We start from the raw sequence: 24,725 nt of genomic DNA, 5'->3' as shown, positions 1-24,725 counted from the left end.
TCATAGGAAAGCGCTGCAACAGAAGCCCATGCTTCTGCGTCGGATTCATCTGCCTCACCTGAGACTTCTCTCTGCGTATTCCGTCTTGACATAGGAAAGCGGCTGCACGTGAAGCCCATGCTTCTGCGTCGGATATATCTGCCTCACCTGAGACTTCTTTCTGCGTATTCCGTCTTGACATAAGAAAGCGGCTGCAAGTGAAGCCCATGCTTCTGCGTCGGATATATCTGAATCGCCTGAGACTTCTTTTTGCGGATTCCGTCTTGTCATAGGAAAGCGCTGCAACAGAAGCCCATGCTTCTGCGTCGGATATATCTGCCTCGCCTGAGACTTCTTTCTGCGTATTCCGTCTTGTCATAGGAAAGCGCTGCAACAGAAGCCCATGCTTCTGCGTCGGATTCATCTGCCTCACCTGAGACTTCTTTCTGCGTATTCCGTCTTGACATAGGAAAGCGGTTGCACGTGAAGCCCATGTTTCTGCGTCGGATATATCTGCCTCGCCTGAGACTTCTTTCTGCGGATTCCGTCTTGTCATAGGAAAGCGCTGCAACAGAAGCCCATGCTTCTGCGTCGGATTCATCTGCCTCACCTGAGACTTCTTTCTGCGTATTCCGTCTTGACATAGGAAAGCGGCTGCACGTGAAGCCCATGCTTCTGCGTCGGATATATCTGCCTCGCCTGAGACTTCTTTCTGCGGATTCCGTCTTGTCATAGGAAAGCGCTGCAACAGAAGCCCATGCTTCTGCGTCGGATTCATCTGCCTCACCTGAGACTTCTTTCTGCGTATTCCGTCTTGACATAGGAAAGCGGCTGCACGTGAAGCCCATGCTTCTGCGTCGGATATATCTGCCTCGCCTGAGACTTCTTTCTGCGGATTCCGTCTTGTCATAGGAAAGCGGCTGCACGTGAAGCCCATGCTTCTGCGTCGGATATATCTGCCTCGCCTGAGACTTCTCTCTGCGCATTCCGTCTTGTCATAGGAAAGCGGCTGCAACAGAAGCCCATGCTTCTGCGTCGGATATATCTGCCTCGCCTGAGACTTCTTTCTGCGGATTCCGTCTCGTCATAGGAAAGCGCTGCAACAGAAGCCCATGCTTCTGCGTCGGATTCATCTGCCTCGCCTGAGACTTGTTTCTGCGTATTCCGTCTTGACATAGGAAAGCGGCTGCACGTGAAGCCCATGCTTCTGCGTCGGATATATCTGCCTCGCCTGAGACTTCTTTCTGCGGATTCCGTCTTGTCATAGGAAAGCGGCTGCAACAGAAGCCCATGCTTCTGCGTCGGATATATCTGCCTCGCCTGAGACTTCTTTCTGCGGATTCCGTCTCGTCATAGGAAAGCGCTGCAACAGAAGCCCATGCTTCTGCGTCGGATTCATCTGCCTCACCTGAGACTTCTTTCTGCGGATTCCGTCTTGTCATAGGAAAGCGGCTGCACCAGAAGCCAATTCTTCTGCGTCGGATATATCTGCCTCGCCTGAGACTTCTTTCTGCGGATTCCGTCTTGTCATCAGAAAGCGCTGCAACAGAAGCCCATGCTTCTGCGTCGGATTCATCTGCCTCACCTGAGACTTCTTTCTGCGTATTCCGTCTTGACATAGGAAAGCGGCTGCACGTGATGCCCATGCTTCTGCGTCGGATATATCTGCCTCGCCTGAGACTTCTTTCTGCGGATTCCGTCTTGTCATAGGAAAGCGGCTGCACGTGAAGCCCATGCTTCTGCGTCGGATATATCTGCCTCGCCTGAGACTTCTTTCTGCGGATTCCGTCTTGTCATAGGAAAGCGGCTGCAACAGAAGCCCATGCTTCTGCGTCGGATATATCTGCCTCGCCTGAGACTTCTTTCTGCGGATTCCGTCTCGTCATAGGAAAGCGCTGCAACAGAAGCCCATGCTTCTGCGTCGGATTCATCTGCCTCACCTGAGACTTCTTTCTGCGGATTCCGTCTTGTCATAGGAAAGCGGCTGCACCAGAAGCCAATTCTTCTGCGTCGGATATATCTGCCTCGCCTGAGACTTCTTTCTGCGGATTCCGTCTTGTCATCAGAAAGCGCTGCAACAGAAGCCCATGCTTCTGCGTCGGATTCATCTGCCTCACCTGAGACTTCTTTCTGCGTATTCCGTCTTGACATAGGAAAGCGGCTGCACGTGATGCCCATGCTTCTGCGTCGGATATATCTGCCTCGCCTGAGACTTCTTTCTGCGGATTCCGTCTTGTCATAGGAAAGCGGCTGCACGTGAAGCCCATGCTTCTGCGTCGGATATATCTGCCTCGCCTGAGACTTCTTTCTGCGTATTCCGTCTTGACATAGGAAAGCGGCTGCACGTGAAGCCCATGCTTCTGCGTCGGATATATCTGCCTCGCCGGAGACTTCTTTCTGCGGATTCCGTCTTGTCATAGGAAAGCGCTGCAACAGAAGCCCATGCTTCTGCATCGGATTCATCTGCCTCACCTGAGACTTCTTTCTGCGTATTCCGTCTTGACATAGGAAAGCGGCTGCACGTGAAGCCCATGCTTCTGCGTCGGATATATCTGCCTCGCCTGAGACTTCTTTCTGCGGATTCCGTCTTGTCATAGGAAAGCGCTGCAACAGAAGCCCATGCTTCTGCGTCGGATTCATCTGCCTCGCCTGAGACTTCTTTCTGCGTTTTCCGTCTTGTCATAGGAAAGCGCTGCAACAGAAGCCCATGCTTCTGCGTCGGATTCATATGCCTCACCTGAGACTTCTTTCTGCGGATTCCGTCTTGTCATAGGAAAGCGCTGCAACAGAAGCCCATGCTTTTGCGTCGGATTCATATGCCTCACCTGAGACTTCTTTCTGCGGATTCCGTCTTGTCATAGGAAAGCGCTGCAACAGAAGCCCATGCTTCTGCGTCGGATTCATCTGCCTCGCCTGAGACTTCTTTCTGCGTATTCCGTCTTGTCATAGGAAAGCGCTGCAACAGAAGCCCATGCTTCTGCGTCGGATTCATATGCCTCACCTGAGACTTCTTTCTGCGGATTCCGTCTTGTCATAGGAAAGCGCTGCAACAGAAGCTCATGCTTCTGCGTCGGATATATCTGCCTCGCCTGAGACTTCTTTCTGCGGATTCCGTGTTGCCATACGAAAGCGCTGCAACAGGATCCCATGCTTCTGCATCGGATTCATCTGCCTCACCTGAGACTTCTTTTTGCGTATTCCGTCTTGACATAGGAAAGCGGCTGCAACAGAAGCCCATGCTTCTGCGTCGGATTCATCTGCCTCACATGAGACTTCTTTCTGCGTATTCCGTCTTGACATAGGAAAGCGGCTGCACGTGAAGCCCATGCTTCTGCGTCGGATATATCTGCCTCGCCTGAGACTTCTTTCTGCGGATTCCGTCTTGTCATAGGAAAGCGGCTGCAACAGAAGCCCATGCTTCTGCGTCGGATAAATCTGCCTCGCCTGAGACTTCTTTCTGCGGATTCCGTCTTGTCATAGGAAAGCGCTGCAACAGAAGCCCATGCTTCTGCGTCGGATTCATCTGCCTCACCTGAGACTTCTTTCTGCGTATTCCGTCTTGACATAGAAAAGCGGCTGCACGTGAAGCCCATGCTTCTGCGTCGGATATATCTGCCTCGCCTGAGACTTCTTTCTGCGGATTCCGTCTTGTCATAGGAAAGCGCTGCAACAGAAGCCCATGCTTCTGCATCGGATTCATCTGCCTCACCTGAGACTTCTTTCTGCGTATTCCGTCTTGACATAGGAAAGCGGCTGCACGTGAAGCCCATGCTTCTGCGTCGGATATATCTGCCTCGCCTGAGACTTCTTTCTGCGGATTCCGTCTTGTCATAGGAAAGCGCTGCAACAGAAGCCCATGCTTCTGCGTCGGATTCATCTGCCTCACCTGAGACTTCTTTTTGCGTATTCCGTCTTGACATAGGAAAGCGGCTGCAACAGAAGCCCATGCTTCTGCGTCGGATTCATCTGCCTCACATGAGACTTCTTTCTGCGTATTCCGTCTTGACATAGGAAAGCGGCTGCACGTGAAGCCCATGCTTCTGCGTCGGATATATCTGCCTCGCCTGAGACTTCTTTCTGCGGATTCCGTCTTGTCATAGGAAAGCGCTGCAACAGAAGCCCATTCTTCTGCATCGGATTCATCTGCCTCACCTGAGACTTCTTTCTGCGTATTCCGTCTTGACATAGGAAAGCGGCTGCACGTGAAGCCCATGCTTCTGCGTCGGATATATCTGCCTCGCCTGAGACTTCTTTCTGCGAATTCCGTCTTGTCATAGGAAAGCGGCTGCACGTGAAGCCCATGCTTCTGCGTCGGATATATCTGCCTCGCCTGAGACTTCTTTCTGCGGATTCCGTCTTGTCATAGGAAAGAGCTGCACGTGAAGCCCATGCTTCTGCGTCGGATTCATCTGCCACACCTGAGACTTCTTTCTTCGTATTCCGTCTTGACATAGTTAAGCGGCTGCACGTGAAGCCCATGCTTCTGCGTCGGATATATCTGCCTCGCCTGTGACTTCTTTCTGCGGATTCCGTCTTGACATAGGAAAGCGGCTGCAAAAGAAGCCCATGCTTCTGCGTCGGATATATCTGCCTCGCCTGAGACTTCTTTCTGCGGATTCCGTCTTGTTATAAGAAAGCGCTGCAACAGAAGCCCATGCTTCTGCGTCGGATTCATCTGCCTCACCTGAGACTTCTTTCTGCGTATTCCGTCTTGACATAGGAAAGCGGCTGCACGTGAAGCCCATGCTTCTGCGTCGGATATATCTGCCTCGCCTGAGACTTCTTTCTGCGGATTCCGTCTTGTCATAGGAAAGCGGCTGCACGTGAAGCCCATGCTTCTGCGTCGGATATATCTGCCTCGCCTGAGACTTCTTTCTGCGGATTCCGTCTTGTCATAGGAAAGAGCTGCAACAGAAGCCCATGCTTCTGCGTCGGATTCATCTGCCTCACCTGAGACTTCTTTCTGCGTATTCCGTCTTGACATAGGAAAGCGGCTGCACGTGAAGCCCATGCTTCTGCGTCGGATATATCTGCCTCGCCTGAGACTTCTTTCTGCGGATTCCGTCTTGTCATAGGAAAGCGGCTGCAACAGAAGCCCATGCTTCTGCGTCGGATTCATCTGCCTCGCCTGAGACTTGTTTCTGCGTATTCCGTCTTGACATAGGAAAGCGGCTGCACGTGAAGCCCATGCTTCTGCGTCGGATATATCTGCCTCGCCTAAGACTTCTTTCTGCGGATTCCGTCTTGTCATAGGAAAGCGGCTGCAACAGAAGCCCATGCTTCTGCGTCGGATATATCTGCCTCGCCTGAGAATTCTTTCTGCGGATTCCGTCTCGTCATAGGAAAGCGCTGCAACAGAAGCCCATGCTTCTGCGACGGATTCATCTGCCTCACCTGAGACTTCTTTCTGCGGATTCCGTCTTGTCATATTAAAGCGGCTGCACCAGAAGCCAATTCTTCTGCGTCGGATATATCTGCCTCGCCTGAGACTTCTTTCTGCGGATTCCGTCTTGTCATAAGAAAGCGCTGCAACAGAAGCCCATGCTTCTGCGTCGGCTTCATCTGTCTCACCTGAGACTTCTTTCTGCGTATTCCGTCTTGACATAGGAAAGCGGCTGCACGTGATGCCCATGCTTCTGCGTCGGATATATCTGCCTCGCCTGAGACTTCTTTCTGCGGATTCCGTCTTGGCATAGGAAAGCGCTGCAACAGAAGCCCATGCTTCTGCGTCGGATTCATCTGCCTCACCTGAGACTTCATTCTGCGTATTCCGTTTTGACATAGGAAAGCGGCTGCACGTGAAGCCCATGCTTCTGCGTCGGATATATCTGCCCCGCCTGAGACTTCTTTCTGCGGATTCCGTCTTGTCATAGGAAAGCGACTGCAACAGAAGCCCATGCTTCTGCGTCGGATATATCTGCCTCGCCTGAGACTTCTTTCTGCGGATTCCGTCTTGTCATAGGAAAGCGCTGCAACAGAAGCCCATGCTTCTGCGTCGGATTCATCTGCCTCACCTGAGACTTCTTTCTGCGTATTCCGTCTTGACATTGGAAAGCGGCTGCACGTCAAGCCCATGCTTCTGCGTCGGATATATCTGCCTCGCCTGAGACTTCTTTCTGCGGATTCCGTCTTGTCATAGGAAAGCGCTGCAACAGAAGCCCATGCTTCTGCGTCGGATTCATCTGCCTCGCCTGAGACTTCTTTCTGCGGATTCCGTCTTTTCATAGCAAAGCGCTGCAACAGAAGCCCATGCTTCTGCGTCGGATTCATCTGCCTCACCTGAGACTTCTTTCTGCGTATTCCGTCTTGATATAGGAAAGCGGCTGCACGTGAAGCCCATGCTACTGCGTCGGATATATCTGCCTCGCCTGAGACTTCTTTCTGCGGATTCCGTCTTGTCATAGGAAAGCGGCTGCAACAGAAGCCCATGCTTCTGCGTCGGATATATCTGCCTCGCCTGAGACTTCTTTCTGCGGATTCCGTGTTGCCATACGAAAGCGCTGCAAAAAAGCCCATGCTTCTGCGTCGGATTCATCTGCCTCACCTGAGACTTCTTTCTGCGTATTCCGTCTTGACATAGGAAAGCGGCTGCACGTGAAGCCCATGCTTCTGCGTCGGATATATCTGCCTCGCCTGAGACTTCTTTCTGCGGATTCCGTCTTGTCATAGGAAAGCGCTGGAACAGAAGCCCATGCTTCTGCGTCGGATTCATCTGCCTCACCTGAGACTTCTTTCTGCGGATTCCGTCTTGACATAGCAAAGCGGCTGCACGTGAAGCCCATGCTTCTGCGTCGGATATATCTGCCACGCCTGAGACTTCTTTCTGCGGATTCCGTCTTGTCATAGGAAAGCGCTGCAACAGAAGCCCATGCTTCTGCATCGGATTCATCTGCCTCACTTGAGACTTCTTTCTGCGTATTCCGTCTTGACATAGGAAAGCGGCTGCACGTGAAGCCCATGCTTCTGCGTCGGATATATCTGCCTCGCCTGAGACTTCTTTCTGCGGATTCCGTCTTGTCATAGGAAAGCGCTGCAACAGAAGCCCATGCTTCTGCGTCGGATTCATCTGCCTCGCCTGAGATTTGTTTCTGCGTATTCCGTCTTGACATAGGAAAGCGGCTGCACGTGAAGCCCATGCTCTGCGTCGGATATATCTGCCTCGCCTGAGACTTCTTTCTGCGGATTCCGTCTTGTCATAGGAAATCGGCTGCAACAGAAGCCCATGCTTCCGCGTGGGATATATCTGCCTCGCCAGAGACTTCTTTCTGCGGTTTCCGTCTTGTCATAGGAAAGCGGCTGCAACAGAAGCCCATGCTTCTGCGTCGGATATATCTGCCTCGCCTGAGACTTCTTTCTGCGGATTCGGTCTTGTCATAGGAAAGCGGCTGCACGTGAAGCCCATGCTTCTGCGTCGGATATATCTGCCTCGCCTGAGACTTCTTTCTGCGGATTCCGTCTTGACATAGGAAAGCGGCTGCACGTGAAGCCCATGCTTCTGCGTCGGATATATCTGCCTCGCCTGAGACTTCTTTCTGCGGATTCCGTCTTGTCATAGGAAAGCGCTGCAACAGAAGCCCATGCTTCTGCGTCGGATTCATCTGCCTCGCCTGAGACTTCTTTCTGCGTATTCCGTCTTGTCATAGGAAAGCGGCTGCACGTGAAGCCCATGCTTCTGCGTCGGATATATCTGCCTCGCCTGAGACTTCTTTCTGCGGATTCCGTCTTGTCATAGGAAAGCGGCTGCAACAGAAGCCCATGCTTCTGCGTCGGATATATCTGCCTCGCCTGAGACTTCTTTCTGCGGATTCCGTCTTGTCATAGGAAAGCGCTGCAACAGAAGCCCATGCTTTTGCGTCGGATTCATCTGCCTCACCTGAGACTTCTTTCTGCAGATTCCGTCTTGTCATAGGAAAGCGGCTGCACCAGAAGCCAATTCTTCTGCGTCGGATATATCTGCCTCGCCTTAGACTTCTTTCTGCGGATTCCGTCTTGTCATAGGAAAGCGCTGCAACAGAAGCCCATGCTTCTGCGTCGGATTTATCTGCCTCACCTGAGACTTCTTTCTGCGGATTCCGTCTTGTCATAGGAAAGCGGCTGCACCAGAAGCCAATTCTTCTGCGTCGGATATATCTGCCTCGCCTTAGACTTCTTTCTGCGGATTCCGTCTTGTCATAGGAAAGCGGCTGCACCCGAAGCCCATGCTTCTGCGTCAGATATATCTGCCTCGCCTGACACTTCTTTCTGCGAATTCCGTCTTGTCATATGGAAGCGGCTGCGGGTAATCGTAAACTTTGTTGCACTATAACAACATTTAAGTATTTGAATTAATTATTTAGTACTCTGAATGATATTCGTAAATCTAGATTTTTGAATCTCAGAGAGCTCTCTTCCCTTCTTTTCTTCAAGGAAGCATTTTGAGCGGATTTTGATTAATTCTACGAGCTTTTTATCACGTATATCTCGGCCGGCTTGTTGATAGTCTTCTCTTCTGGAACCTCAATCGATCTCAACTGCTCCGTCTCTCAATACGTATCAATTTGGACCAAATTATTATAATCTGAAGATGCTTAGACTCTGGATGTAGAGCTGGGAATCGTATCACAACTGCATCAGAAGTAAACACAACCATGCAAAATCCGAATCGGCATTTGTAATGAATCTCTTCGAAGTTCTGCGGGCACCTTTGTATATCCATATGATGGCACTACCTCTACACACAAATGAAACTTCGTAGCTTTTTGAGTCCCAAGGCCATTTTCACATGTAACTCCCTTGGTCCCGAGCCGATTTTGAGAAAAATGCAGAGTTTCAATTAAATGAGTGTAGATCGGAGGCTAATTGTCCTAGAGAGAATGTCCGCGGAATGAACCAGAGATTCAGACTATATGAAATTTAAGCAAATTCGGCGTGTATGTGGCGGTGGGGAGGGGGCTAACTCTCAAAATTCTAAAATTTCGGGGGGGGAATGGGGTCCCTCTCCCCCCCCCCCAAAAAATACATGACAGTGTCGACATGCACATGGAATTGATCGCTGACATGTAAGGAACACATAAATATTTGCATTATTATCATATGACCAATTTAACGTGAGTTGTACCCCCAAAAGGAATGGTCGGCACGCCACTGATTCAATCTTCAAAATGCAGTGGTACCTTGAAATGGCTTTAGCTCAGAGACTATTTGCCTTGGAGATATGAACGATATACCGTTGTACGCAGAATGAATCACAGATTCAGACGATATATAATTTATGCACATTCAGCGTACATATGTCACTCACCCAAAAAATGTCCTCGCACTAGGGCACAAAACGACAGCTACGCACAACATTCACAAACGAAAAGCTAGAACGCAGTGAAATATGAGCGCCGATTCTTGTAGCTGCTTGAAGTTCTATTTTTAGACAATCCAGGGTAACCCGTGTTGCAACTTGTGGACACTTGTGCTAAAAAAACAAAGGTTTCCATCAGCACGCTTCGAAATTCCATTCTCAACGCAGATTCAACAACCAGTCTTCCCCCTCCCCCACCCCCACCCCCTGCTTGCGCCCTCACGAAAAACTTTCATTTTGACATCGGATACTGATAAACAAGCTTCCTTCGAATGCAGTTACCAGGCCGGAGTGAAAGCGTTGCTTTAGAACAACAAAGCCCGTCTTCCTTTGTCGGCAAAACTTTTCCCTTGAGAGACGCAAGAGAGAAGTCCCTTTTCCGGTCTGTCTTTATGAACCTCCTCCAAAAGTAAGCGTTAATGTCGATTTTTTTAATGCTGTGGTCACTTTCAAAAGTTTCCTCATAATGCAGAGAAGAGTCGCTACAACTACAGGAATTTTGTAGCTTCACTACCGCTACAACTTCAATTTAAGAAATGTAGCGCGGCTACAGCTACCGCTACAAATTTTGTAGCTAGCTACAGTAGCGACGCTACAACTAGCGCGCTACTTCTAACCACTGCATTTGGGTATCTCGATCGAGACACTTGGGACACAAAAACAAGAAAAACCTAAAATAGACATTTCATCTTTTACATTGTGGATTTAATATACCAAACTCTGCCTACCCTTGCCGGTCAGAAATGCAGGCTAAAATGAGACTTGAATGGTAATCGCGAAGATAAGGAAGAGTGATGATATAATGCAATGGGACGGCTCGTGTCGTGGCGCCCAGTGCTAACCACTCCGCCACGGAGGTCGGCTCAAGGGCGGGAAAAGTAGTTGTATATCTTTCTTCCTCTATTTTCTATTATTCTCCTTCCTATCTTTGTCCCTCTAATTCTTTCTTCCTCTCCTTTCTAGATCACTTTTCCTTTCTTCCTGTATGTCTCTTTCTTTCCTTTTGTTCTATCGTTTCTCTCTCTCTCTTTGATTTTGTTTCTCCCTTCTCTCTCTAACAGTCATCCTTTTTACGTTCATTTACTATTTCTCCATTTTCTTCTTTATCTCTCTGTTTCTCTCTCATTATTTATATTTCTATCTTTCTATGAATCATCCTCTAAAACTTCTGTTGGCTATTTTGGTGGGAAGAAGGGTGGGCTAGAGCTTACCCATGCCCACCCGGTGGCGACGACCCTGGTAATAAATTATGTTGAACAGATTACGAGAAACCCTTTAATCTTTGAAGGAAAATGTCACTGTAAACGTTGTTTAGATTTGTCTGCACTAGGTGTCACTACAGTCATTTGTGACACAGAAAAGCTTGTTGTGCAATGGTGGATTTTCAAATGTTAAAGAATTTCAAAGATTTCAAAAATATATAAAATTTAGTAAAACTGCATCATTTATCAGGTTTTTATTTATATTCAGACACGTTATTTATAGATGTGACCTTCGATATTTCTTTTAAGATCTTTTACAATATCTATATTTCTGTGATGTTGAAGATATGGAACTGCTTTCTTTTCTTTTCTTTGGGAACATTATGTGGAGCAAATTGCCTGAATTATTTTACAATGAACAATAATTGGAATGCACAAAGAAACAATAAGGAAGAACAAGAATCAGAGGTAGTTGATGAAGAGAAAGCGCGAATTAGTTGATGAAGAGAAAGTGCGAAGAAACAATGAAGATGAATAATAAAGATACAATTGAGGAAGGAAACACAAAGAAGTAATGAAAATGACCGGATACAATTAATCATCGAAAAGCACAAGTGTACAATAATCAGAAGACATTTTTATAAAGACAATGCACAAAGAAATAATAAGGATGAACAAGAATCAGATGTAATTGATGATGAGAATGCGCGAAGAAACAATGAAGATGAACAACAAAGATGAAATTGATGAAGGAAACACAAAGAAATTGATAAAGGAGACAAAGAAATAATGAAGATCAAAATGATCAGATACAATTAATTAAGAAAATTAACAAGATTAACAATGATCAATTGTTATAAAGGCATGCACAAAGAAACAGTAAGGTTGAATAGTAATCAAAGGTAATCGATGAAGAGCAAACAAAACGTAACAACGAAGGTGGTCAATAATCAGATGAGATTTATAAAGGCAAAGCACAAAGAAAAACAGGAAGAACAATAATCAAACATAATTTTTGAAGAAAAATCATAAGGCAATACTGAATTCTGGGTTGTGACCCACTGCGAAAATGTTCATTTAAGAAATAGTAAGGTGAGCTATAGTGTCCCATATAGAATAATGTCAACTTTTAACTGCAATACAGAGGCTGATATGATTTTATTTATCCTTTGCAATAATTCCCGTCTATCAAATCTCACTTCCTGTTTCAAGAGGAGATATCTTAAAGCTATTTTACCCATGCATGTCTGGGTGCATGACTTCCTGAGTTTAAACGATATATTTGGTGTCAAACGCTTGCTTAGTGTTTTCAAGTGATATGTTATGTTCAATTACCTCTATCAATGTTTGCCAGCATGTGCTTCCTGCAACAGTGATGCCCCCAGAAAAATAGAAAAGTTTGAGAAACCTTCCATAGCTGTTAGTACACTGAGGTCTTGAACACAATTACCAGCATGAATATCATAGTTTGCATCACTGCTGTTGCCATCATTCTAAGTTCATTTCAGGAAACCTCTTCTCTTCGTTTCCTGAAAAGGGCAAATCACAAAACCAGGGACATTTTCAAACGGGAATCAAAATTATCTCCTTTTGGGGACGACATACTTCATCATCGATCTATTCTGAAGAGAGAAGTGAAAGTTTCCAAAAGACAGGAAGAAGATGAAGAAAGTAATGATGAGGTTCAAACGCAGAGTTCAGCATGCAGTGTGGTGAAGCAGTATGACCAGCAAGTTGACTTAGACGAGGTTTGTTATATATACAGCGTTATATTCACAAATTTTATGGTAAATTCTTGAATAACCAGGAGTGTGTGGAAAGCAAGAGGTAGGGAAATACCTACCACTTACCCAATAATGAATTGTGTATTTTTTTCTGGTTAATGTTCATAATGTCATAAATGAGTGCACTGTACTTATGTATTAATCTATATATCCAGTATTCTTATCCAAGTATTAACGGGTGTTTCAACAGAAAAGCCGTGATTTCAAATGACCCTAAAAAAATATTTAGTATATTGACAGTAATAATTTGTATATGTTATAATTGACAAAAGTCTAAAATTTAATTTAATTTATTTTTCTATCTGTGTTTGTCAGGTGTTTTTAGTACAGTAGTACAGTAATGGAGGACAGGAGACTATCACTCCAGCAGAAGATTCAGTTGGTGACCTGGTCTATTGAGTAACGCTCTCTTGTTTCTGTCCAACGACGGTTCAGGTTGGAGAATACGTGTCCTGCTCTTCGTCGGAAACGTTGTCCAATTCGTCAGAAATGCTTCCAGCAAGACGGAGCTAGGGCGCATACAACTGAACCTGTCCTGACCTTCCTTCACTCAAAATTCAACAATCGTGTGATTTCAAATCGCTACACACATGTCTTTCAAAATGGTTTAGAGTGGCCTTCAAGTAAGCCTGATTTAAATCCATGTGACTATTTCTTGTGGGGTTACCTATAGCAGGAAGTTTTCAAACGAGGAACGCGATCACTAGATGATTTGAAAGCAAACATCGAACAGTGTACCGCACAAGTTAGTCGTGCAAACCTTTCTTAGGTATTTGACAACATGTGCAACAGGGTGAGCGAAATGATAAATCGCCAAGGTGGACATTTCGAACATGTTTTCCATTAAACTTTTGGGTTTTCTCTATCAGATTATGTATCTTTTTCTTTTGTGTAGTTCTAATAAATATTTCAAAATGCCATTTGAAATCATGCGTTTCTGTTGAAACACCCGGTACAACCAAATTACATTAAACAATTATTTGAGTACTGAGTACATTGTTGGAATATACATTTTGTTATGTACAAGGGAGAGTCAAATGGAAAACTTAATTTGTTTTTGTTTCTGATTGAGTAGATTTCTGAATGTAGGGCTGCACATGTTTGCTACATTTTAGCACAGATCTATTGCTGATCTTCATATATCTTCAACCTTGTTAGTACCTGTATACCTCAAGAAGAACAAGTCTTTGGGGTCCACGTGCAATCACTTATGAGCCACTGCGAAGGCCTTATCACCCATCTGCCTGCAAACTGAGGCCATTGTCGAGCTCTCTCCTCCATTAGTAAACTTGCTGGTGTGGTAAGCATGCATGGAGATATTGAATTTTCATTTGAGGAGAAATTCCTGTAAGTTTTAAGCTGACAGAGGACAAGAAACCACTTCTCTTCACTGGTGCAAGTGTGTAGAGGAGGCACCATCTTTAAAATGACAAAAATGGCTGTTCGAAGATCAATTGATTAATGTTGCATTGAACAGTCGATACCTCATGTAAATTTGAGCTGTATACAGTCTGTCGTACAATTTGTATTGGACTTTTAAGGTTTTTATTTGACTTTCTTTGTAGATCTAGATGAACGAGAAGCTGCTAGTCTTTATAGTTTTAATTTTTAACAAAATTTTGTGCTTAATCATTTTCTTGTATTGTAGATTCAAGGGAACTGGGACACATGGATGAGTACTGAATGTTTCGAGTGTTTTTCGATGTCTTTCAAGAAAGTAAATTCCACTTCCATTTTGTTGAAGGCTATTGTAGAGAATGGTATGGAATATGAAATGCCTTGCACTCTTCTTGAAGAAGGTGGCTTCCATTGCTTGCCATCCTATAATGGTAAGGGGAAAAGCTGTTCTTAATTTCATATATCCTCTTATCCATAGTGATTTGATTGATTGCTTGATTTGGTGTTTAAGTCTATTTTATGCACAGTAAGCCTAATCGGGACTGGACCTATAGTTTTAAAGTGGGATCCGAACAACCGTGTGCCTGCATTGGGTATCGAACCCAGGACCCATTTATTACAAGGCGACGACGCTACTACTGCGCTATCGGGAAGGCCCTATTATTATTATTACTATTATCCATAGTGAACATTGCTAGTGGCGCTGTATTTCCCCTAATTTTTTTCATCCGAATTGTACTCCTTGAAAAGATTTCAGAGAAGGAAATGAAAACTGTTTGAAATGAGTGCAAAGTGATGGTTTGAAACATAGATCCTTTTCTGATCCGGATACTTGTACAGTCAGCAGAAATAGAAATAGTGCATCTAGATCATGAAATCGCAACCCTGTATGGCATATGTGTGTTGCCTAACTGTACGTCAATAAAGTTTAAATAGCAACTTCTACCATCGCCGTGGAGTTAGGCAACACACATAATGCTTTGCAGGGAAGCGAGTGTTTCAGGATCTACGTGTTCCATTATTATTGTCGGTGACTGTATATGTTTCAAAATCATGTTAAAATTATCTTGAAAATAGCCATATTTTTTTTGTTTAAAAAAAAAAAAAAATTTGTGATAATTTTTTACACACCCACACATATAATCACTTCATTAATAAAAAAACATTTTCCGAGCTACGTACTTACACAAAATTAAGTACTTTCTAAAAAGTAGCCATTTTTGTAAGTCCGAGAAGCGTTTCACGGGGTCTGGAGACAAAAGTGGTTATAACTCCCGCTAAGCTACCACTCTGCTGAGATTATCATATCAGAAAATTTCCCTCACACCTGGAGCATAACAAAAATCATTACCAGAACTTACCACCTCAGGTGTGTTAACCCGCCCCCGTGTCAGGGCAACAGTGTTTTTTTCTTATTGAAATATATATTAATATATTAATTAATTGGGAAATCAAGTGTATAAACATATATATGTGTGATTAGTGTAAATCAATTTATTATGCATTTTTAGGTTCGTATTATTCCATGTATAAATACCATGTAGCTCTCTGTTCTTTCTTCGTGTTTCGATTGTTCGAGGAAAAGGCGGGCAGTTTAGCTGTTAAAGATTAAAAATTTTGAAAGAAGGGCCGTTGGCAACAGACGCCAACAAAACATATATAAACTCCCAGATGAGAGTGGGGGAGGTCGGCTGTTGGAACTGAGACTTGGAAGGGAGAGGCTGTTTTTGCTTCGGTCAGTTAGGACCGGAGGACAGGTCTCCCGAAACGGATGCTGTAAGAGATTGGATTGCCGGGCAAGCTAGTGCCTTGGTGTCCAGTTTACAGGTAAAAAAGGTAGTTTGTACTGAATGTTATTTTGAAGTAATTACGGTGCGCCGGGCAGCCTAGTGCCTTGTCACCGTGGAGGTTGAGAAATGTACACGTCGGGCGACCTCGCGCCTGTTAAGACGTTTCTTGGAGTAACGCGAGTCTACCTTGTGACAAGCGTACTCCCGATGTAACTCATGAAATGTAAAGCATCCAGGCACAAACAATAGAGATTTCCAACATCAAAATTAGAGTTTTGGCCCGATATTTAGAGAAATAAACGTTCGGATACGACATGTATATAATTCAAATTTTACGTTAATTAAACTTTTAGAAAATATCCAAAATTTCAGTTTTTAATTTCACAGATGCTGGACAAGGTAATTTATCCCCTATAGCAATAAGGTTTAGCAAAGCTTATCCGTTGTCTCTTGTAGTTAATTATACAGGGTGGCTCAAAAAGTCACTTAACACCCTCAGTACAAGGCCACTGCGGCATGGAATGTGAAAATGGCGATTACCAATCATTGCCTGGCCAAGGGGGAACCACATTGACGCCACCCACACGGTCGGCGGCCATCTTGATGTCCACCATCTTGAATTCAACTTCAGAATTTTAAATGGTAACGGGGTCGTGCGACATATCAAAATGGGCTAGAATTTCACGAGAAATGCAATGGTGAAGGTTTTTTCGACGTATCTTTAACCAGTAAAAAGTTATGACTGAATTCTTGTACCAATTTGCTCCTTTTCGAGGTGTTAGAAAAATGCCTTAAAATTTCTTTAGCGCATCGGTAATGCATCGAGATCAAAGTGACGTCTATGGAGAGAAGTTCGCATGCCATTGCACACGATTTTAATCGGATACATCCATGAAGAGCTGTGCATTATGAATGGTTGTCACGAACAATTTACAGTGTGACGCTTCCATTGAATTAAAAGTCCTTCACAGTGACAAGGCTAATGTTTATGTTCAGAAGGAAGTTCATAAACAGAATATTCGATGCTTTTTATCTGATAACTAACTTCGGACAAAAACTGGTTCATAACGTTCCCATAAGTGTTCTGGTGTTCTTCCCTATTGAAAAAACTCTGTAAAAAGTACCTTCTTCCATAAACAAGGATGAAAAAACTTTTTATTTAACAAATCCAAGTAGCCCTAAGCATTTAAGGTTCCGTTGATGGAAAATTGACTAACCAATCGTGTTCCACACAGCACGTCACACCATTAACTTACCAACACTAACCATTCAGCTTTGATCTGTCGAAAATGGGTTATCAGATAAAAATCATCGAATATTCTGTTTATGAACTTCCTTATGAACATAACCATTAGCCTTGTCACTGTGAAGGACTTTTAATTCAATGGAAGCGTCACACTGTAAATTGTTCGTGACAACCATTCATAATGCACAGCTCTTCATGGATGTATCCGATTAAAATAATGTGCAATGGCATGCGAACATCTCTCCATAGACGTCACTTTGATCTCGATGCATTACCGATGCGCTAAACAAATTTTAAGGCATTTTTCTAACACCTCGAAAAGGAGCAAATTGGTACAAGAATTCAGTCATAACTTTTTACTGGTTAAAGATACGTCGAAACAACCTTCACCATTGCATTTCTCGTGAAATTCTAGCCCATTTTGATATGTCGCACGACCCCGTTACCATTTAAAATTCTAAAGTTGAATTCAAGATGGTGGACATCAAGATGGCCGCCGACCGTGTGGGTGGCGTCAATGTGGTTCCCCCTTGGCCAGGCAATGATTGGTAATCGCCATTTTCACATTCCATGCCGCAGTGGCCTTGTACTGAGGGTGTTAAGTGACTTTTTGAGCCACCCTGTATAATTATGTTGACTTGTAGCAACCCACGTACATTGTCGTACAAAGAAAGATACCCCTAGACAAATCAGAGCCGATTACGAAGTGAAGTGCACCGAACCTCGAGTACGGAGGTAAAGTGTGTGTGTAAGGGGGGGGGGGCAGGCAAGTAACAGATGGTACCGTATAAAACCCCTGCAGGGTTGTTAGGGATCGTGATCTAGGCTATGCTAACCTAAAGCTACTCGCTTATGTGAGGTACGTTTATATGGGGCAACACCCCTGAGAAATGAGGTTAACTCGTACAACATTTAGGCTTAAAACACTTCCTTTGACTGGACTGGCAGGGTCATGATGTAACAGAAAAGGATGTTCCTTACCTCTGGTTCTAGACGTGAAGATCGTCTCCGCCGGTTCTCCTGTGCACGCACGGTCCCTGAAATTAAACTCCTCGCGGTAACTCAATCGATAATCGGACTATGACTCCGTACTCTAAGACAATCGAACTAGCTATATCTGACCCCGAGAACTTTTCACGCGATCTATGTAAGTGAGATTCAAATTTTCGAACGTTAGCCGGATGTGCATGTTCTATCCTGCACCCAACCGTTCTTTGAGTTAATGCTATTTTTTTGCTTCCTGTTAAACTCCCGTGGCTGCTGATTCCTCATCTTTGAAGGTCGGCGGCGTTATACGGTACCAATAAGTGAAATTTTGAACCCAAACTCATGGACTAATAAGTTGAAACAGAACACAGAATACTAATCATGAAATTTTGCTTGACTTTTTCTTTAAGTGCACTTTTCATACTGATAGGCTAATCGCGACTGGACCTACAGTTTAAAGTGGGACCTGAACCACTATGACCTTCCACCGGGTATCGAACCCAGGACCCCTTGATTACAAGGCTACACCACAACGCCATGGGGGAGGCCCTGATATTTTGCTTCAATGGTATGCCATTATTCAAGTAACATTTTCCAGCTTATACAGTAAAACTTCGTTAATCCGGACCCCGATAAGCGGGACTTTGCTTAATCCGAACAGGCAAAAGGCAAATAAAGCAGAATGCAAGGTTTTAAATGTGGCTAGAAGTCAACAAGAGGACTTCCCAAAGAAAAGGCAGTCAACCACTGATGAAATTCTGTTTCCCGCAGACTTTGTTCTGTACTGTATAGTGTATTTAGGCCTATGTTCCTTAAATACACCATAATAAACGTGTTTTGTTGCTATAAACGGAGTTTTAATGCACTTTCTACTGTTCTTTTAGGTTATTTCAGTTAATCCGGACTTTAAACCGGTCAACTTGTCTCCCCATCAGTCCGGATTAACGAGGTTTTAGTGTATTTAAAACAAATAACTATTTTCTTGGGTACTTCAAACTACATTCTACAACCGTTATCTAATTTAATTTTTCAGAGCCAATAACCGTATCAATAGCAAGATTAGAGCCAGACAGTTACCTGATCATCATGCTTTGCACAAGTGATGAAAGACACCAGAAACTTACTTATGTCCTTATCCCTCAGGACAATCCTTATCCAAACAAGGACAAAGAATACATCACAGGTTTCCTTAAGGACACAGGAGCTAAAACAATTACCACTTGGTCTAACAAATGTTGACCTGAAACATGCCTTGTTGCTTAAGTGAACGTATCGTTGAGAAACTTGTGAATGTAATAAATGAAATAAAACAAATTTAAAAACAATTTCGTGCGTCTATTGCTTTCACAATGTCTTCATATGTGTCTAATTTATACCAGGAATGTTTCTTCCTGCAAAGTTTAATGTTATAAATTTATATTTTAAGTGTACTTAAAATACACTTTTATTAGATCTTCTTCAGAGTAAAGGTTCATAAGTCATGTTCCGCCATATTAAAAATTTTGATTTATCCTCTCGAAAACAATTATATCCTCAGCTTATACTCCATGTGAAGGATATATAACCATATCCGTATTTTAGAAACTGACTCCAAAACGAAGAACGTACCCAAATATGTTGTCTACGAGAGAAAAACCTTATAATACTAATAAAGCTCAGAAACAAACATGCAACAATTCAACGTTTTAAAACGGAAAAAAAGAAAATGTATTAAATTTGTCTTATTCTGCCGTGACACTTAATTTATATTATTAAGAGCTTATATGCTCTGAATTTTAAGAAGAAATGAGTGGAGGTTCGATCCCAATAACTATATTTCTCTAGAAAGAAAAGTAACGAAAATAAAATATATCTTTCCTATATATAAATTCAGTTCTCTACAAATAACCATATCCTACAATAAATGACGCAACTCAATACAAAGATTACAGCCTGCCACCTACCGTCAGTTCTTTCAGTTAGCAGCCAAGAGGTTTGTTTCGTCCCATAGTAATTAAGGAACCTTGGTTCTAAATATTGATAGTTTTGTCTATTGAAATGTTACGCATTTTGGATGAAGTTGAGTGTGTCCTGTGGAAGTTCAAATATCACATTTTAATATGTATTGGAACGAAACATATCACTGTATTGCGTCAGTGTATAATAGCTGTTTTTCTTTACATTCTGTTCAGTGCGTGTCCTGTATATGTGTGTTTCACCTACGTCACAAACTGTTGCATTGTGGTACAATTTGCCGCAAACATGGCGGTTGTGCGCATCCTGACGTCACATGAAGCCCAAAGGAAAAAACATATGGTAATCTTACCCTGAAAAAAGTTTAAAGTGGAATCCATGAGACACGTTATGTGTTTCCATCGGCGATCCAATCCGGGACGCCTTAATTTCAAGGGAACAATGTTACTACACCGCACACATGCATGGACTCCGCCAGAAATTTTTGCAGGGAGGGTCGGGCAAATGATAAAAGTTGATTAGTAGAAAAATTAGAAGTATTATTACCACGGTTATAAATGTTATTATACAATAATAAATATTATAAAATAACAAAATAAATTTTATTCGGAATAATAATAATAATTATTATTATTATTATATAAATGTGGAGACTCGATCCAACAAACGAGTGATCACCAGCAAAACTATGTTCTATTATTTCTTTTGCACTATATCCAGTTATTATCTAAAATGCATTTTGATATTAACTTTTGCACGTCTCGTTCAAGAAAAGGCTTTAAATGTTAGGGTGATCTTTTTTCATAAAGTTTCTTGTGTGACCTCTCACCTACAACAGTAATTCTTAGAATTTTGAAAACTGCAGAACCATTTATTCTTTGGATGAAATGGTAGAATGTAACCTTGTTCGTGTATTTTTCACTCAATGTTTTCCATCCAATGCATTTTTACTTTGGTTATTTTCTTCGAATACTAACTAAATGAACTTTATTTCTTTTCTTAACAATAAGAGTAACAAACTTTCGACTTTCTTGTATCTTTAAATGAACAATGTCAATTTCCAGGGAGGTAACCGACCCGTTCGACCCCCCCTTCCCGACACCCATGCACACATGTGAAAGTGCATCCTGAACCTCAATTTTAAAAGTCAAATGGAATGCTATAACTTCATTCTATGTTTTGAGTGAACAATCTAAATTTGTCTTTTGGAATATTTCAAGTATTACACGTAATTAAGTTAGAAAGTAGAATATATTAGTTTATTTTAACTTTTTGATTTTTGATTTACTTGTGTTTTGTTTTGATTTACTAGTGTTTTGTATTGTATCCCACTCGTGACACCAAGAAAACAATAAATTTATCCTATATCTGTTACATTTCCCCCTCAACTCCACTAGAATATTCAAAGGCCAAGTACCTTCTCTCATTGTCTAACTAACTAACTAACTAACTAACCCTCTATCCTTCTTAAACCCGAAGGTTCATGGCTGCAGCAACACAGGCCTTCCATCTGTCCATATCTTGAGCAAGATCTATATACTCTTTTCCATCCCTACCGATTTCCTTTAGGTCCATCTCAACGTTGTCCCTCCATCTTCGTCTTGGCCTTCCTGCAGATCTCTTACCACCAGGTTTCCCAACAAGAATCCTGTGAACTCATCTTTCCTCTCCCATTCGTGCCACATGGCCTGCCCACCTAAGTCTTCTTGATTTAATCATTCTAATAATATCTGGACATGAATACAAATTACGTACTTCTAAATTATGTAACCTTCTCCACTCACCTGTCTCCTCATCCCTTTTAGGTCCAAAGATTTTCCTAAGGATCTTATTTTCAAATACTCTCAATTTATGTTCCTCTTTCAATGTAAGGGACCAAGTTTCACACCCATATCATATAATACTACAGGCAAAATTACTCTTTTGTATATTTTAACTTTTAGTTTCTTAGGTATTAAACGAGAAGACAAAAGATTATGAAGAGAGAAGTAACACGCATTTCCTGAATTAAGCCTACTTTTTATTTCCTCTTTAATATAATTTTCACTTGTTAATATTACTCTTAAGTATTTGAATTTGGAAACTGGTTCAAACGAGTTGTTATCAATAATTAGATTTTGATTATTACCTAACAATTGGTTTCGGCCTGTAAGCATATATTTAGTTTTCCCTTTGTTAACTTCCAAACCTATCTCTTTAGCAGTTTTGAAAAATTGATTGTATTTATATCATCCCCTAATAAGTCTACATCATCTGCATATACTAACAACTGAGTCACACCATTTAATTTTAGTCCTTCTTTAGTTCCTTTTACCTTCCTAATAGCATATTCTAAGGCAAAATTAAAGAGCAATGGATATAATGCATCTCCTTGTTTTAACCCATCATGAATTGTAAATTTGTCAGACATATTAATACCCACACGAATTTTACTTTCTGTTTCACTGGTGCATACTTTTATCATACTAACAAGCTTCTTAGGTATTTGAAACTCTACTAATATATTATATAATTTATCTCTTTTGACCGAATCATATTTTTTGAAATCAATGAATAGCTGATGGACATTTTGATTATATTCGCACTTTTTTCAAGTGTCTTCTCTCATTGTCTTAAATAATTTATTTTCATCTAGGGATGTGCCGAAGCCTATTACAGATGTACGAAAATCGGTAAAAAAAATTGACACATCGACATCGTATCGGCATCGGCAAAAATCCTATATTTAAACCGGTAGCCTGCAGATTATACTAGAGTTTTACCTTCTAATAAGTTTTATATTTTAGTTTTGTAAGATTTATTGAAAATTTGGTTATGATTCGTCATTATTGTGGAGTTTTTGTAATAAAATTATTGCAAACTCATTCAGAGGATCAACCTAACTATAAATCGCAAATAAAACAGTACATTGCTGAACCAGGATCTGCTGTTGTATTGGAAATTCAAAAATGAATATTCAAACCTGAAGCAAGTCCTGAGAAAATACTTGAGCATACCTGTTGCATCAGTATTCAGTGATTGAGTGTTCAGTGTTGCTGAACAGATTTCAGATAAGAGAAGAAGTAGGTTACTTCCTGAAGTGCTTCCAAATCTCGTGTTTCTGAAGTTGAATCTGGCAGAACAGGAACATTTTGCATTTCAAAGAACTGCTTGTGTACTAATGTTAAATCTCTTGAGAATCCATGTTATTCTTAACGGTTCACATAACATTTTGTAGATGCAAATGTACATTCGCATCTCTTGAGAATATACAGGGTGACAAGAAATAACCCGTACAAAGTTTGGCGTAGCCTGCCAAGAATGTAGTGTACCGTAGCCAAATAATTGTTGTGTTATTGGATTCTCCATAGTCTTTTGAAACTGTACCTGTTGTTTCGGCTTCATAACGATTACTTTCTGTGTGTTTGAGAATGTCAACCAAACGCAGTGTAATTTTAGAACTGTGGCGTCAAGGAAAGCATCGATGTGAAATCGTTCGTTTGCTGGGTGTTCCAAAAGTGACAGTCTCAGACGAAGTTCGGCGATGGAAGGAGCTCGGCCATGAAGGCGACCGTCCCGGAAGATGAAGAAAGCCTACCGTCAACACGTCCCAGAACCGCAAGATCATCAAAAAGCGAGTTCAGCGAAATCCGAGGGTCTCCATGAGAAAAGTCGCCCGTGTGATCGAGATCAACCGCGAATCGGTGCGGCAAATAGTGAGAAAGAACCTCAACCTACAGGTGTACAAGCTCCAAAAAGTTCAGCTTCTCAAGGACGAAAACAAGCGCCTGCGACTCAAAAGATGCCGCCCTCTGAAGCGCCGGGCCGCAGGTCAGCAATGGGAGCGCATTCTCTTCACAGACGAGAAGCTGTTCACCTCGAACGTCGTCCTTCCGTGGGCCCAGCAGCACTTCGGCGATATGCAATGGACATTCCAGCAAGACTCCGCTCTGGCCCACAGGGCGAAAATGACGCAAGCGTGGTGCGGAACCCATTTTCCGGACTTCATCGCATCGATGGAATGGCTGCCCTACTCGCCGGATCTCAACCCAATGGGCTACAGTGTCTGGTCGATTTTGGAGGCCAGGGTATGTGCTAAACACCACCACAGTTTGGAGTCGCTGAAGCAATCGCTACGTCATGAGTGGAACCGATTGTCGCCTGAGGATCTGCGGCCCATCGCCCAAAATTTCAAAGCCCGTTTGGACCTCTGTATCGCCGCCCAGGGAGGCCACTTCGAAACCGGCTGAACATCTTGTTCCTAAGGTCCCATGTCATTGTTCTTCATTGTTGTTTTGCTCAATTGTTTCGGTTTAATAAATTTATGATCACAAACATTAGTACGGGTTATTTCTTGTCACCCTGTATTTGTATATACATATGATATGCAATGGAAATGTACATAGCAAATTTATTTTTATCATGCTGAAAATAACCTCCCATTTCTGTTTAATAATGTTATGTATCGGAATCGGTTAAATATCGGCATCGGTATCGGTACCAAAAATTATAGGTGAGTACATCGGCATCGGTAAATTGTCAGCTTCGTCACATCCCTATCATTATTTGACAATTCACAGATCTTAAAATAAATGTATTATTAAGTGAAGACGTAGTGTTTCGTCTGTCCCACCCGTGACACCAAATTGTTCACATATAACTAAAAACCTGGGAAAGTATTTTAAGGGTAGTAATGTTTAATCAATGTTCCGTTTCGTATTTCATTGCACAGAAACTGTAAGAAAAATGTTGCGTTGCGTAACTACCAGTAGAATAGTTACTTTAATATAAAAAATGTAGTCCTTGTGTCCCACCTGTGACAATGAAATGCCCCATGTATACATACACACATACATACAAAAATGTGTGTATGCCCCTCCAAGATGAAAAGTCTGTATCCGCATATGAACGAACGCATTACGCGATGAAGACGTTAGTAGAGACTTGGGCAATAAGTGAGACCCGGATGTGGCTAGGCTGGCTTTGAAGTCCACGGAGCGCGCCCACCAGCTGCAACAATCACATTCAACGCATAGTGTTGCCATACATCTACTCTACGCTACTGTGTCACTCCGC

At 42.8% G+C, this 24,725-nt stretch overlaps 1 protein-coding gene across 1 annotated transcript; it reads left to right on the top strand.

The window, feature by feature from the left end:
• The first annotated feature begins 11,901 nt into the window (after positions 1-11,901).
• On the top strand, positions 11,902-19,031 carry LOC145980712 (uncharacterized). The gene is made up of 3 exons (XM_083113778.1): positions 11,902-12,260; positions 13,945-14,125; positions 18,751-19,031. The coding sequence occupies exons 1-3, from the start codon at positions 11,967-11,969 to the stop codon at positions 18,954-18,956; spliced, it is 681 nt and encodes a 226-aa protein (XP_082969904.1). The 5' UTR covers positions 11,902-11,966; the 3' UTR covers positions 18,957-19,031.
• Positions 19,032-24,725: the final 5,694 nt, after the last annotated feature.

The sequence above is a fragment of the Lepisma saccharinum genome, chromosome 28 (genome assembly GCF_977018435.1).
Source record: "Lepisma saccharinum chromosome 28, izLepSacc3.1, whole genome shotgun sequence".
Lineage (NCBI taxonomy): Eukaryota > Metazoa > Arthropoda > Insecta > Zygentoma > Lepismatidae > Lepisma > Lepisma saccharinum.
The sequence above is the reverse complement of the archived record's forward strand: the minus strand, read 5'-3'. Positions and strand labels throughout refer to the sequence as shown.